This window comes from Lipotes vexillifer, unplaced genomic scaffold (genome assembly GCF_000442215.2).
Source record: "Lipotes vexillifer unplaced genomic scaffold, Lipotes_vexillifer_v1.1 scaffold247, whole genome shotgun sequence".
Lineage (NCBI taxonomy): Eukaryota > Metazoa > Chordata > Mammalia > Artiodactyla > Lipotidae > Lipotes > Lipotes vexillifer.
In genome coordinates, this window is record NW_006794161.1 from 414260 (window position 1) to 436467 (window position 22208).

A 22208-nucleotide genomic window follows, 5' to 3' on the forward strand; every position below is an offset into this window, starting at 1 on the left:
TGGAAGTAAAATGCCTTTAAAGAATTTTTCAAGAATAAACTAATTTAGTGTTTGAATGAAAAGAACTGGAATGGAGATAGTAATAGTGACAAACTGATTTTTAAAAAATAACTCTGTTCTCTAGACTAGCATTAATTTTCTTTTTTGTACTTTTTTAATGGCCAAACTTACGGCACAGTGCTAAAATTTCCCTACTTGGTCATTATATTATTCGTAGATGTTTTCCAATTTCAAAAGTAAGAAAAGTGATTTTTAAAAAACATATATGCAATACTTAAGCATTAATAAATAGAGATTTTACACCTATTGTTAATAATGAGTAGATAGATCTAGGAAATTTAAATATTATTAAATAATGCTTTTTAAAACAGGTCTAGATAAAGTCAAGCCAGAATGTTCTTTTTATAAGCAGAGAAATTCCATGGTTGAGTCCACCATGTTAATTCCTCCTTTCGTTTGAATGAGACAGTAGTAATAATAAATTGAATTTTTTATTCCATTCAATTATTATAAAAATTATGTGACAGAAAACCCTGCTAATAAAATGCAAGTGAACTCTAAGTAGTAGATGACAGATTGAAATATTTTATTTAAATTTATATTTCTTTTTACCAATAGCTCACAGTACTATGAATGACACGGATGTCCCTATGGAAACAACTGAATGCATTCAAGGTCAAGGAGAAGGTTACCGGGGCATCATCAATACCATTTGGAATGGAATTCCCTGTCAGCGTTGGGATTCCCAGTATCCTCACCAGCATGACATAACTCCTGAAAATTTCAAGTGCAAGTGAGTAAATTAGAGAAATATAAATTTCAGTAGGCCCTGGGGGCAAATGAGGCAGAGTGGTTGCTTTTTACTAATTTCTGTGTTAGTGATCCTTAAACTTTAGTGTGCCTAGGGAAAATTCAGCAATGAAAAGGCAGATACATCCACCCAGAGACTTTGGTTGCTCAGGTCTGAAATTTGGACTTGAAATAATACATTTTAACAAGCACTCTTGGTGATTCTGAATCAGATGGCTGATGTACCATCCATGCTATGGGAGACACACCCCTAGGTTTCTGATCACAGCTTTGCTCTTGCAGGTCTATTTAATAAACCAATTAGTGGTAATGATAACCAGGCAAGTTTCAAATTATTGCCTTCTTAAATTTTCGTATTAAATTTGGGGGAGATTACAAGGCACACCTTGACTTCAATCAACATTGTAAACCGATGAGTTTTCAGCCTTGAAAAAAATTACTTTTAAAATTTTGAATGAGTGATTTTTATTGTTTCTAAATTTTCTTTAAAAAGTGGGGAAATAAAACAGCTGTTTAGAGGAACCAAGCCGAAGAAACTGCCCTTGAATATCAATTACATAGCTGTTATGTTCTTCTCCACGGCTGCTTTTCTTCACCACTTGACTTTTGTTAGACAGACAGCCACAGTGCCATGTGTTTTTAAATTGCCCACCTTGTTATTAGGAACATAAAATGATTGCTTTTAAAATTTATAACACACGTGTCATTCATAGTGGCTTTGCTGAAATAGCACCTATAAATAACATATATTGCCTTTATGTAACTGGCTTTTAATAAGAGAGCTTAACATTTCAAGATGGAGAACTATGAACATTAGTTGGCCCATCCACTGGAGAGGGGATATAGTCTATAGTTTTTAATTTTATTTTTAGATTTTAAAAGCCAATTTAGAGTTCTTTGCTTAGACAGTAAATATTCATCTGTTATGTTTTTTAAATTATTTTATAATAACAAATTTATAGTTGCCACTTTGGGGTTTATTTTCTTCACAGAAATTCACTCTCTATTTTTTTTTTTTTTTTGGCGGTACGCGGGCCTCTCACTGTTGTGGCCTCTCCCGTTGCGGAGCACAGGCTCCGGACGCGCAGGCTCAGCGGCCATGGCTCACGGGCCCAGCCGCACCGCGGCATGTGGGATCTTCCCGGACCGGGGCACGAACCCGTGTCCCCTAGCGTCGGCAGGCAGACTCTCAACCACTGTGCCACCAGGGAAGTCCCCCACTCTCTATTTTTGACCCATGTGTTTCATACCTCAGAAATAAACATAAAAGTAGAGAGAGAAAAGAAAATAAGAAACGAATAGTTAAGGGAGACAAAGGAGACAGTGTCAGCGCCATGCACACTTTTTGTCAACGTCTAATGACTGATAATACTCAAGTTAGAGATTGTGTATGTGTAAGTACCCAAATGAACCTCATCTGTAAGAAAAAAGATAATAATTATAGAAATTGAATCCACACATTTCACAATTAAAAATGATCAAAAGTTTAGCTGTTACATGTTATCAGAATTTAAGCCGTTCTGTCTTAATTGGTTATTTGGTCAAGGTAACCAAACATAAATGTCAGAAAACCAAAAAGTGAGCTGTGTTATAAAACTGATAAAATCTAACTCAACATTTTACTCAGAGTATTGATGCATTTACTGTTTGTGGGCTAGCAGAGAATGGAATACTGGTCGGGTATCTCTGGTTGTACTAAACACGATAGGCCCCAAAACTGAGACTCTTTACAAATGACGATCTTTAAAACACTATTTGTAGGGCAGGAATAGAGACGTAGATGTAGAGAACGGACATGTGAACACGGGGTGGGAAGGGGAGGGTGGGACAAACTGGGAGATTAGGTTTGACATAAATACACTATCATGTGTCAAATAGCTAGTGGGAATCTGCTGTATAGCACAGGGAGCTCAGCTCGGTGCTCTGTGATGAACTAGACGTGGGGGGAGAAAGGGAGGGAGGGAGGTCCAAGGGGGAGGGGATATAGTTATACATATAGCTGATTCACTTCATTATACAGCAGAAACTAACACAACATTCTAAAGCAATTTTACTCCAATCAAAACAAAACAAAACAAAACAAAAGCACTATAACTGAACAATACTGCCTGTGGTGAATGTACATGAATCGTATAATCATTAATGCGCTTTAATAATTGTAAACACTTCTTTCTTCAAGTGAAGGGAAAGAACTTAGAAAAAATATTTGAGCAAACCTTGACTCTCATTCTTGCTTAATTTAGATTAATGAGGTGCTTCTAGATATAGATTATAAAAGCGGGCCTAAACCAAGATTTTTGATAGCCTCAGATCTCTGTTTAATTATCTTGCCTTAAATTAACAACTCGAAATTATTTAACTAAGCAATTATTCATCTAAAATTGCAAATTTGTGTACACTTTATGTAAAATTCAATGCAAGTATTTTGTACTGACAGTTTTTTTAAACATGAGTATAAATTGGTTAGAAGAAAGATTTTCTTTATCTTTCCAGTTAATAATTTTATAAGAGGCTTGAATATAGGTTATAAATAAGAATATTTGCTATACAATGGCCTTAGCTATTGTACTGTTCTTACAACCTTAAATAACAGTTGTGTCAGGACCTATTTTGGCTAGATAAACTATTACCTGTTGATTTTATAACCAAACTCAAGCTTCTTCTTTAAAAACTTTTCAGTTTCTAATGGTCAATTTGGATACAAATAAAAGTGTAATATTTTTAATTGGGCCTAAATGAAATAAATAATGTACCTTCCAATAGACTGAATATTAATTTTGTTAAATTATTAGCAGGGATTTACAAAAAGAAAGTACATGCTTTCTTCAAATTAGAGAGCATTATCAGGAGAGCAAATCATAAATTCCACATTTTATTTAACATGAACCTTGCATTAAGGTAAAATCCTTTTACATACAGATAATATTAGTTTAGACTTTTTCCTTATTGTGAACTCTAAATGTCTAACTATATCATTGGTAAAATAAAGGAAGTACATGTATTACATTGACAACTTTTTCTCTAGTTAGGTTATCTATATTTTAATTAGGATTTAATTTTACAGAAATATAAAATTGCATGTTGTAATCTCTAAATCAAGAAAGAACTACGTTGGAATTAAAAGAAATCTATGTAGTGAATTAAATAAATCAAAGAAATACAGAATTTAAAGAAGAAATATCTGTCATGTGGTTTGTGGCAAATGTTTGAATAGGTGGAACTTCATTTTTAAACAAGAGAAATTAAAGACTACTAATTATAATAGCCTTTCTTCTGTAAAGAGAATGTGTTTCTACATTATATACAGTTCATGAAAAAGTAATAACAGACCAGTTTTTAAAAATTGTAACAGTTGAGAGTCCATGTCTTGAAAATGAGTGAGAAGAATGAAGTGGGACTATTTCTCTCTTTCACGAAGCAGTAGTGTTTGTGTGAAACTCCAGGTCTGTGGAAGACAAAGAATTCTGACATCTGACAGCATTTTATTTCAGTAATGTGGGCAGTGTCAGTTGTATATACTGAATTCTAAACTGTTATAACTATCCTAAATCTAAAATGTAGGGCTCTATTTATAGAATGCATACATTCTAGGATTCTAGAAATGTAATAACACTGACTTCACCAATGTAAGAAACCCTGGCAATTTACATTAACATGTTTATTCTCAATAGGGACCTAAGAGAAAATTATTGCCGAAATCCAGATGGGGCTGAGTCACCGTGGTGTTTTACCACTGATCCAAACATCCGAGTTGGCTACTGCTCCCAAATTCCAAAATGTGATGTGTCAAGTGGACAAGGTAATAGCTGACATCTTGCAGTGTGGGCATGATTAAATTCAGTGGAAATGCCTAAATGGAGTACACATTATAGCGGAAGACTTATTTCTTGTTGCACTGTTAGCAAAAAAAATCACCAAGCCTGAAGTTGGGCTTCTTTTATATATTAATTTTTTCAATATCCCTTTATTTATTTGAATGTATACTAGTGCCAGGGACAGTTTTAAGCACTGTGGATATACCAGTAAACAAAACAAAATTCTCTGACCCCACTGAACTAACCTCCAGCAAACAAAAATAAGCAAAATTAAAATGTAGGTGGGGGGCTTCCCTGGTGGCGCAGTGGTTGAGAGTCCACCTGCCGATACAGGGGACATTGGGTTCGTGCCCGGGTCCGGGAAGATCCCACATGCTGCGGAGCCGCTAGGCCTGTGAGCCATGGCCGCTGAGCCTGTGCGTCCGGAGCCTGTGCTCCGCAACGGGAGAGGCCACAACAGTGAGAGGCCCATGTAATGCAAAAAAAAAAATGTAGGTGGGGATAGTAAGTTAGTTTGTGTAAGTGCTACAGAGATAAATGTCCCAGAGTTGGAGGGAGGAGGATGTTGCTATTTTATCTTCTAATGGTCTTAGAAGATCTTACATATTAAGGTAACATTTAAGGAGGACCTGAAATAAGTCAGGGAGCAGCATGTGCCACGTGCACATACTTGTAAAGAGCATTCTAGGTAGAGGAAACTGCAAATGAAAATGGCATGAGATGGGAGAGTGCTTGAAAAGTTAAAAGAAAGAAACAGGGCATCATTGTGGCTGGTACAGAATGAGCAAGGTTAGAGAGCAACTGGGCTAAAATTCCATAGGCCTAGTAGAAACTGGAAGGATTTACACTTCTATTCTGAAAGGGGAGAGACTCTGTTGTAGGATTCTGAGACGGGAACTAAATGATCTGTCTGACTTAAATTTTAACTGGATGACTCTGGCCGCATTATGAAAAATAGCCAGAACTCCTGACAAAGGGCCCAAACAGGGGAATCAACTGAATGATTGCTTCAGTAATTTAGGCAAGAGACGAGAGTGATGTGGACTGAGGTGTTAGTAGTAGAGATGATATGTAACAGTGGGATTTGGGATAAATCACCATTGTGCTTGGAAACATAGATACCATTGAAAATAATTGTCTCAGGGAGCAGTGGTTGAGAAAAGTCACACTGAAATAGGTTTAAAAAATCATTTGTCAAAAATTAATAATAATGGGCTCTGGGCATTTATTGGTATATAATGAACTAGGAGTTATGATTTTTAAATAATCACATTCTTTCACATAAATTTAATTATGATGGTCATGGCCATGGTCAGTCCTAAATCATTCTAAAAAGTTCAAGCCAAATTTAAAACTCTATTTCATGGATTTATTGCCCTGTACATACTTCTTCCATCCCCTGACTTTTCTCAGTGCCATTTTTTGTGAACAACTCTGAAAACAGTTGTAGAGGGAAGAAGAGATGAGTCCCTTTTCAATCAATTTCACTCTTCTTGGGCAGACTTTAAAGGTCAGTTGGAAATAAAGCTGAAACCAAAGATTAAGGAAGGTTTGGTACCAGCTGGATCTTCTTTGTCCCTTAGTCATTTAAACAATTACTGATAATTTCTGAGTGATAGAGGCAAGTGAGAACAATTGTTTTACAAGCTTCTGATATGTATTAAGATGCTTTTATGTACATATATATCACTTATCAAAGATCAGGTAATAGAATATGAGGATTTGGGGTTTTGAAAGTTAAGCTGATGTTATTGCTTATATAATAGAGCTGCACATTAATAGATGAAGAAATTAGCTTTAGGGAATTTAAATAATTTGCCTGAACTCTCAAATTAGCACAACTGTGAGTCACTCAAATTCTCCTTAAAATGACCTTTCCATTACTCCATGCTTTTTCTTTTTCATTAATACTTTAACAATATATTATATTCCTTTTCTTTAACAATATATTATACCTGATATATGCAACAATGTGCTAGGCTCTGTTGGGCAATTTGAAAATGAATAAGTCCTACTTAAGAGACACTGTTAGCCAATTCAACATACAGCTGTGAAATTTTAACAGAGAGCTACGTCATTGTATAATACTGCCAAGCTAGTAGTATGGATTGTTACATATTTGATATGTATGCATGCAGGCACACACACACACACACACACACACACACACACACACAAAAGGATGTTGCTCTTATCCTTCTCTATATAGCAGGAAATATAAATTCCACATATAGGTTGATGAGTTAAAAACTTTTGCTCAAATCTTGCAACATCTGATTTAACATATATATAAAAGCTCTTCCAGTTGGATATTAAATAACTCTGTTGAAAAAAAGAAAACTGAAATTGCAGAATTTCTTTAAAAATACTGATAAAACACAGTGTATTATACTATATAAGGTACATATAAGGCAGGAAACAAAACACAATTCACAGCTTTAAATATTTATATCAATAATATATATAATGAAGACGGGAATGAAATTTCCCACTCAAAGAGGTGGAGGAAAAAGTAAAACAAAAGCAACACATGAAAGAAAACAACTAAGATAAAAGAAGACATTAATAAGGTAAAGAAAAGAAAACAGTAGAAGTAATGAATAAAGCCAAATGATGATTCTTTGAAAAAATTAACAAAATAGACAACCACCAGATAACTGACTCAAGAGAGGAAAAATATATAAAATAATAATTATGAAGGCATAAATAACCAGTGAAACAGGAAAACATGAGATTATTTTATACAACCTCATGTAAAAACTGAAAATGAAAGTTAAATGGGTAATATACTAGGAAAATTCAAGTTATTTGAGTTGACCCTGATAGAGAAAGAAAACTTAGACTCATTCCTAGAGAAGAAACATGGAAATTTACCAATAAAGTATTCCACCACAAACACATCATGCCTAGATGAATTCATAGACCAGTTGATCTCACTGCTACGTAAATTGCCCTGTACCTTAACCAATGCAGTAAAATTTCCAGATTATTTTTATGATGGAATTATAATATTGAAACCTAAACATGATAAAGGTATCACAGAAGAAAACTATAGACTTATCTGATTTGTAAATATTAATAGAAAAATCTTAAATGAAATTTGAGTGAACAGTTCAATAAAGAAATTAAGTAAATAATACATGATGATTGAGTGGAGTTTAGTCTGAGAACAAAAATGGTTCAGTTTTAAAAACCCATTAATATAATTCATCTTAGATGTAAGAAAAACAACCATATAACAAATCTTAACAGATTTTGAAATCACTGTGACAAAATTCATGCATTTTTCATAAAAGTACTCAAGAATTTGTGGAACACACACATACTTACACACACACCCATATATCCACTCATATATATATATGTGTGTATATATATATTATATATATATATATATATAGTATATACATATAGATATATAGATGTAGATGTAATCTCAGTCATAAAACCACCACTTACTTGATGGGAAAACATCAGAGGTATTCTTACTAAGGTCAAAAAGAAAAGAATGTCTAGCATCTCCTTTACTATTTAATATTGTAAATATAAGTTAACATTATATTTCTCTTTAACATTGCATTGTCGATATTATTTTATAAAATAAGATAAGAAGGCATATTTATTGATTGGGTAAAAAGGCAAAAGATATTTGTTAAAATGATATAATAGTAATATACTTGGAAATCTGAATTCAAATAATAAAAAAATCACTAAGGTAGCAGGATACACAATTAATATACAAATATTAATAGCATTCATATATGGTTTTGAAAATCTAATTAAAGAGAAAACTACATGTATAATAGGAAACAAAACTGAGGAAAACTTAGGAATAAACTTAGGAAAGTTGTGCAAATCTATGTAATTAAATTTTAAATTACTACTGAAAGCCCCATATTATACTTTAACATGTAGAGAAACATCCCTTGTTCTTGATATGAGAACTCAACATCATAAATACATCAATTCCCCCTAAGCTAATTTTTAAATTTAATGTGATATTTTCTGATATCAAAAACTTCATTCTAAATTTTTCCTAGGAGAATAAACATGTAACTATACTAAGAAAAACCTTGAAAAAGAAGAGTGATTAGAGGTAAATAACCCTATCAGATGTTAAAATATTTTTTAAAGAGTTTATAATTAAAAGAATGTAGTTCTAGCACATGAATAAATTGACAGAACACAGAATTCAAAAACAGACTACTTACTGAGATTATATTTAAAATGTGGCACTATATGTCACTGGGTAAAAATAAACTTTTAAAATATAATAATGGATCAATAAAGTACCGTTTGGAAAAATAATAAAATTAAATCCATGCCTTACGCCATACCCGAAAATAAACTCCAAATGGATAAGAGATGTAGTGTAAAAAGGTATACCATATATATACTAGAAGTAAACTTGGAAAAATGCCTTTATAACTTAGATGTGGCGATATGCTTTTAATTAACACTAAAATCTAAAGGCAATAAAAGAAAAAAATAATAAGCTACATCAAAAACTTGCCATGGCAAAAAACATAAACAAACCCATCATATTTAAATTCAAAAGAAAAATTTGGAAATAAGTCTTAAAATGTATATCACAGATAAAGATAAATATTTTTAATATATAAAAACTGTGAAAGTGAAAAGTATAGGACCAAAAAATTAAATAATGGACAAAATACACAAACAGAAAGATTTCTTTAGAGAAAAATATAAAAATTCCCTTAAATACATGAAAATTATGCTTAAATTCACATGTAACAAGAAAAAAACTAAAATATAAGTATTGAGATTTTTCATAATATGAGACTTTTATTTCTCACATATAAATTCACAAAAATTCAAAAGCTTCACAACACTATCTTGGCAAAGCTGTACGGGGAAATGAACTCTCATGCTTTGCTCTTGGGGGCGCAAAATGATAAAAATCCTTATGGAACAGAATATTACAATAATTAAATTACATACACATTCACCTTTTGGACCAATAATGCACTATTTGAATATACAGCTCCAATAATATGCAAAAACATGCACGAGTTTTTTATTGCAGCATTTTCTGTACTAGCAAAACAACCCAAATCTATTCTGGCGAAATCACACAATGGAATACTGCAAATTTGCAGAAAGAATGATAAAACTTTTCATGAACTAATATGAAGTGATTTTCAGGTATATTATTAATTAAAAAAAAAACAAAGCACTAAAATATATATTTGGTATTCTATTAGTAATAAATAAAGGGATTTACTACTAGTAATAAAGAATGGAATATAATAATACATAGATAGAATATATATACATATAATTATATATTTATATTACATATGTATATGTGTGTGTGTGTGTGTATACATCTTTGCCAAAAAAGTAAAAAAAAAAAAAAGAAATACAAGAGCCATAAACAAGAAACCAATGAAATTGGTTACTTGTAATGGTGGGTAGTAGTGGGTAGAAATATGACACAGAAGCAAGAGGGAAAATGAGAATACTCTGAATACACACTTTCATATAGTTTTGACTATCAACCAATATTAATGTTTCAATAATGTTTTAAATGTTCAAAAAGTAATCTCAAGAAAGATGGAAAAAGCACAGAAATGTGCCTATCTGTATATCAAATAGATACCATTACTACAGAATTTAGAAAAAAATTCCAAATAATTTTTAAACACAATTTTCTGACTATATATAGCCTCACTGGAATACATTTAAAGTTAGATAACTTTAAATACCTTTTTGAACTTTAAAGTGTAATTTTGCTGTATTAGGATGTAGCAGCTTTAACATTATTTTGTGTGCATTGGAGAATTCAGAAAATGAGCAAAGATACTGATGTTACCTAGAATCATGGTTCTCACTATGGGAGAAGAAATACACAAATGAAGAGGAGACAAGGAAGAACTCTGGTGCTAAACTGGAGTTAGAGGGATCAGTTACCTATGAAGACACACACACACACACACACACACACATGCACACACTTCCCAGCTCTATCAAATGAAAGGGACTAGAAACAATGGTACCAAATAGCAATGAGCACACATAGAACCCACGTCTTCTCCTTACCTTTCATCACTAACATAAACAATGGCTCCTTGGTGAAACTGAAGATTCCAGGCCTGGGGCAAGAAAAACATAAAGTGAAGCTGGAATATCTTATGCCAGCAAATTAATAAGTGCTAAAAATTTATGTTTTCCTCTCAAAAACCCATAACCCAGATCTAATCATGAGGAAAACATCGGACAAACCCAACTGATGGACATTTTACAAAATACTAGTTCTCCTTAAAACTGTCAGGATCATCAAAAAAGAAAGTCTGAGAAAACTGTTACATCTAGAAGAGCCTTAAAAGTCATGACAGTTAAATGTAAGGTGGTATCATGTGGGATCCTAGGACACAAAAAAGTACACTAGGTATAAACTAAGAATTTAAACAAAATATAGTTTTCAGTTAGTAATAATGCATCAGTATGGTAAATAGTTGTGAGAAATCTATCATACTAATATAAGATAGTAAAAGTAGGGGAAACTATGCTGTACCAACGTACAACTTTTCTGTAAATCAAAAACTATTCTAAAAAAAAGTTTACTAAGAAAAATAAAAACCTAGCTCATATTTAAATAAAATGGTGGTAGTGATAAGGAGGATCTCTTTTTCTAATACAGAAAACACAGGTGTAAAATCAAAAATGTATCAAAGAGCAGTACCAATATACCACATTGCACATTTGCTTTCTTCAGTAAGAAATTATCTGAAGAATTTACTACCTAACAGCTAAAGGTTTAACCTTTCCTAATGTAGAAAAAAATAGCACTGTCAAAGGAAAATATTTTAACTGATATATTCTGCATATGTACAAGAATTGGATTTTACAAATTTATGCTTTCTTAAAACAATTTTATTGTATATGGTAATGATTGTTATATTATCTGTATCAAATCCTATCCTATTTGAGTTTTTATATCTAAGTTCAAATTTATGGATATCAAAACATGACTATTGAATATATTATTATATTTCCTTTTTACTAAATTAACTAACTCCTGGACAAATTATTATTCATTTAAAAATTTTATTAGAATTTGTACCTATTATTTATTCGAATCATATAGCATATTTAAAACCAATGATAATATACTATGGCTTACCAACTTTAAACCAGAGAATAATCTTAATGTTAATGTACGTTTGTAGATAATATTTTATAGTTAAAACTACAGTTTTTATTCATATAAAAATCAGAATTGTTGGGCTTCCCTGGTGGCGCAGTGCTTGAGAGTCCGCCTGCCGATGCAGGAGACGCGGGTTCGTGCCCCGTTTCGGGAAGATCCCACATGCCGCGGAGCGGCTGGGCCCGTGAGCCATGGCCGCTGAGCCTGCGCGTCCGGAGCCTGTGCTCCGCAAATGGGAGAGGCCACAACAGTGAGAGGCCCGCATAACGCAAGAAAAAAAAAAAAAAAAATCAAAATTGTTAAATAGTTACTATTAAAATATGAAGGATTATTTCAAAATATGGAATAGTGTTTCTTTTCAAATGTAGAACTGCAACTTACATATTTGAAAGAACTTAACTTCTTTTTATTATTTTTTAAAATTCCAAATGTCTTATCCAGTCTATGCACTACTATAAATGTTTAATAGAACGCAAACTGCTCAGTTGAAAAAAAGTGAAAAATAAAACCACATGGGAAATGATAAAAGACACAGGAGCCATTTTAACATGGCTTCCATTGGCTAAAGATGGAACAATTTGAGCATCAAAATGAACAACAGGAATAGATAATATATCATGCTGAATAAAAAGAGAATCCATGAGTCCATATTTACATTACTACTTCTACTAGTAGTCTACTACCACTGCTACTACTACTAGTAGTAGTAGTACTACTTAAATGGAAGGAGAAGAGGAGAAGGAAAAACTTTCATTTACAGAAGAATAACAAGAAAGAAAGAAAAGTAGGAAATAAAAAAATTATTTTAAAACCAGCAGAGTAATAACTCATTCATGCAAAATTAATCAAAGTATGCCTAAGCCATTTTGTGAAAATTTGTTTGGGAATAGGATGTAGTCAGCCTCAAAGGCCTCAAAATTTTTTTGTTTGTTTTTCTTATATATGAAGAGAAGTTTTTCCTTTATACCACTTAACCAAGTTATCAAACTCATCAACGATAATTGAACAAACTGACATCATGTGTCACATGAAATAATCCTGAAAAAAGGACAAAATATCACCTAGGCAATATTTCTGTATTTAACTTGATTTCATTCATGAGAAACTAACCAGGCAAAATGAAATTAAAGAGCATTTGTGAAACAGCTGGGTTGGATGACTCAGAATGTCAATCTCACGAAACACAAAAATCAAAACACAACAAATGTGACTGGTATAAGAGTGCTCATTATATCATTCTTGTGACGTTCCTGTGGAGTAAAATTTTTCAGTAGAAAATATTGGAAAATATATATGTCACTCACAAAATTTTCATTTCTTTGGTGTCCCTAAGAGCCACTCATTTAATTTTTTCTTTGATTTTTTTTGAATTTGTAATTTGATACATAAACTTTCATTGTAATGAAGAAGAAATCTGACTAAAAATAAAGATATTTTATGAGAGATAGTTAAGTGTCTTTGCTTTGTACAGACTTCAGTGCTTTGTTTTAATTTTTATGTTGATTTTCATGAATTCATATGCTTGTAAAAGAAGTCTTTGTCCTATACTCCCTAGTATTCATTAGGCTTCTTTCCATACATTTTATGTTTAGATTGTTATCGTGGGAATGGCAAAAACTATATGGGCAATTTATCCAAAACACGATCTGGACTAACATGTTCGATGTGGGACAAGAACATGGAAGATTTACATCGGTATGTAAATTTCTTTCTTTCAATATATTGTGTGTAGTGATAACAGCAGATAGGTATATTGAGGTACATTGGTATTTCTTTCTATTCATTTATATATTATAGTAAGCTAATAAAAACATTAGATTGATCGTTCTGTGCAACTCAATTTAACATTTTCTCTCTACGTGGCAAACTTAAATAAACAATTCAAAGCAGTACATACTTATTGAGGATTTACTATGTGTTCTGCTGTGTAACAGGTGCCTCGGGAACATTAACAAAAAGAACATTAACATACATTTGGGCTCCACCTTTAAGCATGATATGGTCATACGGAGAAAACAATTACACAACTGGATAAGACATTGTATAATGAAATGCCAAATCTAGTGTTTCAAATAGTACAATATAGGATTATATTCTCATAATTATTTAATTATTAATATTAGTTTATAAAATTGATAAGTGACCACCTTCATGTATATACATACCTTAAAATTCCACTTAACTACTAAAAACTTATTGAGACATGTTTCCTTGTATAGCTTTATTCTGATACACACGATTTTTCTATAATTAAAGAACTGGATATGTAATTGAAAAAATCTATATATTTCAGAGAATTAGAGATTTTGACATTGGACATATTCACAACAAAAGCAGTTATCTTCCACTTGACCCCAGCAGTAGTGCTAGTGTGTTTGAAATTACAAAAGACGTATGAGACATAGTTGCAACATAGAACAGATTTTTATTAAATATCCTGGAATATATACAGCAGGATTAAAAGAAAAATGGTAGTGTCATTTAATAAAGTGTCTACAACATGGTTGCTTTCTGTAAGTTGTTATCTCATTTGACCATCATAATCCTATATGGAAGATATTTTTGTATGTGTGAATAAGAATTTAAGGATCCAGCGAAGTTGAGTCATTTTGCTCCTGGTTCCACTTTAGCTTTAAAGTTCTTATTCTCTTTCAAAATTTACTCACTAGTGGATGATATTTTTTCGACTAATTTACTTCACAAACAAATAGTGATAGTTATAAAGCAGTGTTCTCTAATATAAATATGCAACTGACATATGTAATTGCACTTGTACTTTTTAAGTTTTCCAGTAGCCATACTTACAGAAGTAAAATTAAAAAGGCAAATTTTTAAAATAATGTTTTTATTTAATCCAATATTTCTAAAGCTTTTCATTTCAATATGTATTCAACATAAAAATTATTAATGAGCTATTTTACATTTTTATATTAAAGCTACAAAATTTGTTGTATATTTATAATTATAGCACCTTTCAATTTGGACGAGCCACATACTAGCTTTTTTGCGGTTACTCTGGCTAGTAGCTACTGTATTGGACACTGTAGCTCTAGGACTTCAAAGATAAGCAGAATTCTGCCATCATGGATCTCACTCTAGTATGGAATGGCAGAAAACAGCAAATGCCAATGTCATATTAGAAAATCCACGAAAAAAGCATATTTTATGTTATGGGGCTGCAAACAAGTGACACCCACACTTAAATGGTCAGGAAGTTTTCCTACAGGAAGGGATGTTAGTTGGGACATACGTAATAAGAAGGAGTTGGTCAAAGGAAGTGCAGGAGGAAAAGTACATCAGGCAGAAGAAATAACTTGTCCAAAAGCCCCAAAATGGAAGTGTATAAAAATCAGAAATAACTTTAATAAGGTTGAAACAGTATAATTTGGTTAATGTCCACAGAGAAGAAATTCTCCAGTGGCAAAACCATACAGACGCTGTAAGCTGTGTTAAGAAATTTGAAGAAAAAAGAAACGAAATTGAGTTATTTGTAGTGAGGTGGATGGACCTAGAGTCTGTCATACAGAGTGAAGTAAGTCAGAAAGAGAAAAACAAATACCGTATGCTAACACATATATATGGAATCTAAGGAAAAAAAAAAAAGGTCATGAAGAACCTAGGGCTAAGATGGGAATAAAGACACAGACCTACTAGACCATGTACTTGAGGATATGGGGAGGGGGAAGGGTAAGCTGTGACAAAGTGAGAGAGTGGCATGGGCATATATACACTACCAGACATAAAATAGATAGCTAGTGGGAAGCAGCCGCATAGCACAGGGAGATCAGCTCAGTGGTTTGTGACCACCTAGAGGGGTGGGATAGGGAGGGTGGGAGGGAGGGAGATGCAAGAGGGAAGAGATATGGGGATATATGTATATGTATAACTGATTCACTTTGTTATAAAGCAGAAACTAACACACCATTGTAAAGCAATTATACTCCAATAAAAATGTTTTAAAAAAAAGAAATTTGAGTTTTATCCTAAGCATTAAAGGAATTCATTCAAGAATTTTAAGCAAGAATTGGCATGCTTAAAATTAATGCTGATTTCAACACTGATATTTTTAAAAGCATTTTTAGAAATATGGTGGGGTGGATCTAGCTCTTCACAGACTTGTGAAAGACAATTGTAACCAACTCTGCCTTCAGTGATTCCTTATTAGAAGTCTGACAGCTTTATGGTGGAAGTAGTTACAGTTGCACTACAGAAATATGCAAGGACAACAAATAAAGACCCTCTCCCCCCATACACACTTCAGAGTGCCAGTTGTTAAACATTTACCAGCATACCACTGGAAACACGTCGCATATTTATTCAGGGATGCAATGGTTATAACTCAATTCACTGAGTTTAGGTTTGCCTTTGGAAATAGTTAAAAGTCATTTGGAACCAACTTGTAGGATATTGATGAATGATTAAGTTGCATGGTACCATTTTGGTTTAAGAAGAAACTATGACTGAGTAAAGAGGTAATACTGTGTGGTGGTTTTGAACACTGACTCTGGAAAGAGCCCTGTGTTCAAACACTTGTTCTACAGCTTAAAAACCATGTGACCCTAGAAAAATTAATTGTCCTCTGTGGATTTCAATTTCGTCAAATACAAAATTGCATAATCTTCGAGCCTGTCTCATCAGGTTGGTCTAAGGGCATATATGTAAGTCATCTGTAATAGAATCTGTCACATAGTAAATATTGTATGTCTCTACTGTCGTATTGGTCCAAAAAGTAAATCCAAGTTTAGTAAGATAGTTCAAGTTTCTATGTTGAAGCTCTTCCCAATTTTTTAAAATGACACATTAATTATGTTCAAGCATGGTAGTAATTAGTAATCCAAAAAAATTAAGTTAGGATGTATAGTTTTCATGACATGGTCAGGATGGCCATGTGGAATTTGACTTCATTAATGTTACTGAGGTAAATGTAAATATTGATGTTATATGAGTGGGCATGGTCTTATAATGTACAGTATTTTTGCTTTACTTTTGTAATAAATTTAGTTAAGATGTAAAATGAGAAAGGCTGAAGTGTTACTCAATTATCTGTCAAAAAGTCATATTTTGTAACTATATGACCAGTGAAATTTTAGAATTTAATAATTTTATTAGCACATTATTATTGTTTTCAGTGTATCTTCCAGTACGTTGTCATAGTAATGTTGCTAGTGATGCTTCTTTACATGCTTCTGAAACAGGAAAAAAATACTTTTGCAATAGCTTACATTTTCTATGCATCTTCTAACTTAGATCTTTGTCATCTGCTCCTTTTTTGGCACAGGGGTATTGTTACCTTGCCAGTATAGTTATTAAATAGAAGCAAAGTCATAAAATCTTTTATCACTTTATCTATGCTGATTATTCAGCCTTATTCCTGAGTTAAAGAACATCCTTCCAAACTGCAAGAACAACAACAAAATAAGTCTCAAAAAAAAAAAACCCCAAATTCACAGCAGGTAGCTTGTGTTGTATCTGTAATGAAAGTTATGCACTAGGATTATATCTTCTTCGTGACATTTTGTTTCTCTTGGACAAGATGTGCATTTTGTGATGTTCAGAGTTTGTTGTTTATGCAGGCATATCTTCTGGGAACCAGATGCTAGTAAGCTGAATAAGAATTACTGCCGCAATCCTGATGATGATGCCCATGGTCCCTGGTGTTACACAGGGAATCCTCTCATTCCTTGGGATTACTGCCCTATTTCTCGTTGTAAGTATATTTTGTGATCTTTTTCAGGTGAACCATTTTAAATATACTGCATGCCCTCTAAAATGATACCTTAACCAGAAGTGGAAATAGTATAGGAGGACAAGAGTTGATCCCAAAATAAGGATGCATTCCAGACAGCAACACACATACACACAACTTCATCTCTCCTCTAGACAAGGGGACAATCTGCTGACCTTTTAAAAGAGATTTTCCTCCCTCAGAAGATTTCTATTTGGAATTCAGAAGTAATACATGGCCATTGTTCTGACTGGGCTAGAAAGACCTCTCCACCCCCCACCCCACCAATAAATACTAACCGTTCAGCCTCTGAAAGTAGCAGAGCTCTTAGCAAAGTCCCCAGCCCACTAACAGGCCCATAAACAGATCAGAGATAGTTGTGCTTCCATTTTCTTCTCAGCTTTTTAGGCCAAGACTAAGAAGCCTAAAACATTCCATCTACTTCTCTGAGCCCAAGATGATTTTGTTTAAAAAGTATTAGCACATAAAGTAAAAGATATACATAAAATGTATAATATATGTCTGACACACTTCGTGTAAAAAGTGCCTATATAGCAATAAGAAAAAGATGAGATGATTCGAGAAAACTGAAGATGAATCTTCAAGAATAAACTTAATAAACAAATGAAAAGATATTAAAACGTAATAGTAAGAAAATATAATAATTATAATGAAAAGATAAAAGCATAAGAAATCATTTCCACCTATCAGGTTGGCAAATAAGAAGATGATTGCTAATGCCTAATATTAGTGGGAACCTGGGTAATAAGACTCTCTCAATACTGTGCTGCTCTGTGTACTGGGAAGCCTGTATTGAAGTCAGTCTGGGGAAACGTATCAGGATTTTCAACCTCTGCACGACTGACATTTTGTGCTGGATAAACCTTTGTTATGGGAGGCTGTCCTATGCATTATAAGATATTTGGTAGTGTCTCTGGCCTCTACCCACTAGATGTCAATAGCATCACCTCCACTGAGAACTGCTAATGGAGAATAATGTATATTGAGATGAAAATATATCCTCAATATGTTATTGATTGATTGAAAAAGACTTAAAAAGCTCTCTTAGTAGCGAGAGACCATTTTACTGTAGTACATGTCTCACAGCTCTGTTTATAGCAGATATCTAATTTTTTTTTGCGGTACGAGGGCCTCTCACTGTTGTGGCCTCTCCCGTTGCGGAGCACAGGTTCCGGACGCGCAGGCTCAGTGGCCATGGCTCACGGGTCTAGCCGCTCTGCAGCATGTGGGATCTTTCTGGACCGAGGCATGAACCCATGTCCCCTGCATCAGCAGGTGGACTCTCAACCGCTGCGCCACCAGGGAAGCCCTATAGCAGATATCTTTAAACACTATGTTAAACTGCCTTCTTGTTTAAAAAAGACATCGTTTAATATGTTCAATAAGAGTCCTGTTTTAAGAATGTTTTTCATGTGAGACAAGGCAGTAGCAAGTACCTTGAAAATAGCAGCAAAAATACTCACTTTAAAAGAGATTAGATTAAGAAATGATGTTTGCTTTAAAACATAAAACACAAACACAAGTCTATATTTTCCATAATATACATCAAATTAAAGAGATAATTTCTCACCATAAATTGCAACACTAGTCACGTTTCATGAAATTTTAGCATAAAAGCAAACTTTTAAAATATGTTAATCAGTTATATCTATAGTTAAAACTTGGAACTTCCCAATCTATTTTTAATAAAGAAATTTTCTATAATAGTAAGTAAATATCTTATATGTTCACAAAGAAATAGTATTTCATGTTGTTATATTTCATTTCATCAGCTTTAATCATAGCCTTTCAAATTAATTAGTGTTCTCCTAATGTTCCTAACTTATCCCAGATTAGGGTTTGCATAGGTCCTGAAAATGTTCTTTTATAGAAGATGTCTTTCTGGTTGTAACATTAAAATAAACAAGCAAACAGACCAACCTTTCCAACCTCTCTGGCGTACAAAAAAATTTTTTTTAATGGTGAAAGTGTTATTTTTTCTAAGTATTAGTTTTATGTCATGGTACCTCTTTGTGAAGTTTCTACAATTAAGAATAATGGAGGCTAATAGACTCTTCAATGACCTAGGAAAAAGGATAAAAGTCAATGACCTGGCTTCTAAAACAAGTTCTATTGCTTTCCCTATAGAATTCCAGATTTCTAAAAATCACAGTAGCCTAATTTTAGTATGTAGATATAGTTAAGAGTAAAATGTTCCCATAGAGAACTGTGATTTGGTTTATAAATTTGAGACAAGACTCTAATAACTTTAAAGTTTTTAAAGCATATTTTCAACTAACATTTTTAAACTAAAAGTAATGTGCTATTGAAAGACTTCAGGGTATTGCTAGTATTTGATTAAATGCTATTGCAGATAACTCATTTATTTCAATGTATTCTGAACATTAATTAATTTCAACAAATATTTTTACACTGTCATTTTTCTAACTAATATTTATAGCCAGGATTTATTTCCAGTTTTCTTGCTGGTGAAAGGCTAATAAAATTTATCTTTAGAAGATTTGAGTTCTTATTTATTTAACTTCAGAGACTATATATCATTTTCATACTGCACATTTGTATTACAAACATGTAAGGGTTTGTATTCCTTTTAAAAAAATGCTTACAAAATAATATTTAACATATATTTTTAAGGTTCTCAAGATGCAAAAATAAAACCGTAGAAATGTCTACATTTGTCTATATACGTATACACAGTATATCTTAGAAAATTCTTAAGTATTAAGAGAGCATAGTGGTTTAGAGTTTCAACTCTGATTTCCTGGGTAAGGATTTCAGTTCTATCACTTTAACTGCCTTGGGTAAATTACCTCCACCTCAGTTTGTATTTATTTATTCATTTGTTAATAATTTTAAATTGTGCTCCTATTGTGTACAAAGCCCTATATATCATTCTAGGTATAGAAAATATAAACAAGGTTTCCTACACTCAAATCATTTTCAGTGTACAGAGGAGACATTTTACATACATAATCACAAATAAAGTCATTTAAATACATACATATTAATATTAAAATATATAATAAGAATGGGAATACAAATGTCAGTGTGGAAAAGGGTGTGCTGTTCATAAAGTTTCGAATTTGAGTTGAAACTTTAAGGATCTATTAAAAGAAAGTTTTCTTTATGTTTTCAGTAAGAGCACATGTTTGGTTCTGAGGCCATATAAACACACACACACACACACACACACACACATACACACACACTCACACACACTCCTACACTTCCATAGGAAAAACTTATATCATTGACATGTTTTCCTTCTTCAAATTTAAGGTGAATCAATATAAAGTAAGATTTGTATCATATATAGTTGTTCAGATTTGAGTACTATGGTGGAGACGTAAGGGAAAAGTAAAAGAGGAGAAGTGAAAATAGTATTTTAAGGTAAAATGGAAAAGGCCTAGAAAGCAGAAGAAACTAGAATGCTTTCAAAAAATTCATAATCTAACCAGCAACCCAGAATCTCTAGAAATCTGATTTTAAGTGGTAATGCAGCTTCTTCTAAATTGTGAGAAATATTGGCTTAGAGGAAAATCTATATATATACTCTTAATTATTAAAGCCCCGAAATGATAAGATCTACACATTTAAAAAAATTTAAATATTTTAGTAAGGTACAATAATGAACGAAATACTTTGTTGACGTATTAACTTGATGCCTAGAAATAGGAAACTTGATATGCAATTAAGAATACAATGAATAGTATAGTCTTTCTCACCACAAACGATACAAAGAATAGATATCTAGTTTTTTATTTTAGAATTTTTATGTAAATAACATGAGTGGAAAAAGCAATATCCTTGATGTTTTAATGACCACAGTCAGCCTCCATCCTAATTTGTACTGTGAACTAAAACAATGACCTCAGCTGACTCTAAGACAAAACCATCCCCAAGGATAAACTAAAGGGAAAGGGAAATGATGAAATTTGTATGTTCACCTTTACGCTTATTCACTTAAAATATCTAGATCTGGAAAATGGACATAAATAAAAACGCTTTAGCATGTATTAATTTTCTCAAGATTTCCCATAAATAAAAATCAGATTTGCGTCTATTACAAAGGAATCCATATGCCATTTTTGTTTTGCTGCCGGTTTATTTGAGCTCAGGGCACTTCCAGAGACTAACAACCAGCTGGGTCTAAATAATGCCTGACTAAACTCTATGTCATCAATTCTGGACAGTCACACACTAAATTCCAGGAAATGTCTTGTACCTCATTCATTACTACTTAAGTATTTTCAAATCCTAGCATCCTCCAAGCCTTTCTCTTGGCAGCAATTAAACCCCACTCAGTAGGGAGGTTGTAAAAAAGAAGTAAGTATGAACTTTTAGTTATAATTTATTTGCAGTTTCTGGTGTTCTTTTTTTTTTTTTAATACTTTTCCCCTTACTACCTAGAAAAACCAGTCTTTGAAATATACTAACAAAGCATAATTATATTTGGCTATCCCTCTTTTTCCATGAGTGACCTTGATTTCTATCTTCTCGAATTCTTAAAAAAGTTTTCTGAAACATAGGAAGTTTTTTTTTTTTTTTTTTTTTTTTTTTTTTTTTTCGGGCCGCGGGCCTCTCACTGCTGTGGCCTCTCCCGTTGCGGAGCACAGGCTCCAGACGTGCAGACTCAGCGGCCATGGCTCAGGGGCCCAGCCGCTCC

At 32.8% G+C, this 22208-nt stretch overlaps 1 protein-coding gene across 2 annotated transcripts in view; it reads left to right on the plus strand.

The window, feature by feature from the left end:
• Positions 1 to 22208, plus strand: part of HGF (hepatocyte growth factor) — an 81035-nt gene that overhangs the window by 49375 nt on the left and 9452 nt on the right. For both annotated transcript variants that reach the window (XM_007467032.1, XM_007467033.1), the window contains exons 8-11: positions 619 to 793; positions 4482 to 4609; positions 13389 to 13491; positions 17370 to 17503. In XM_007467032.1, coding sequence (XP_007467094.1) covers positions 619 to 793; positions 4482 to 4609; positions 13389 to 13491; positions 17370 to 17503 — 540 coding nt within the window. The remainder of the gene's footprint in view (positions 1 to 618; positions 794 to 4481; positions 4610 to 13388; positions 13492 to 17369; positions 17504 to 22208) is intronic.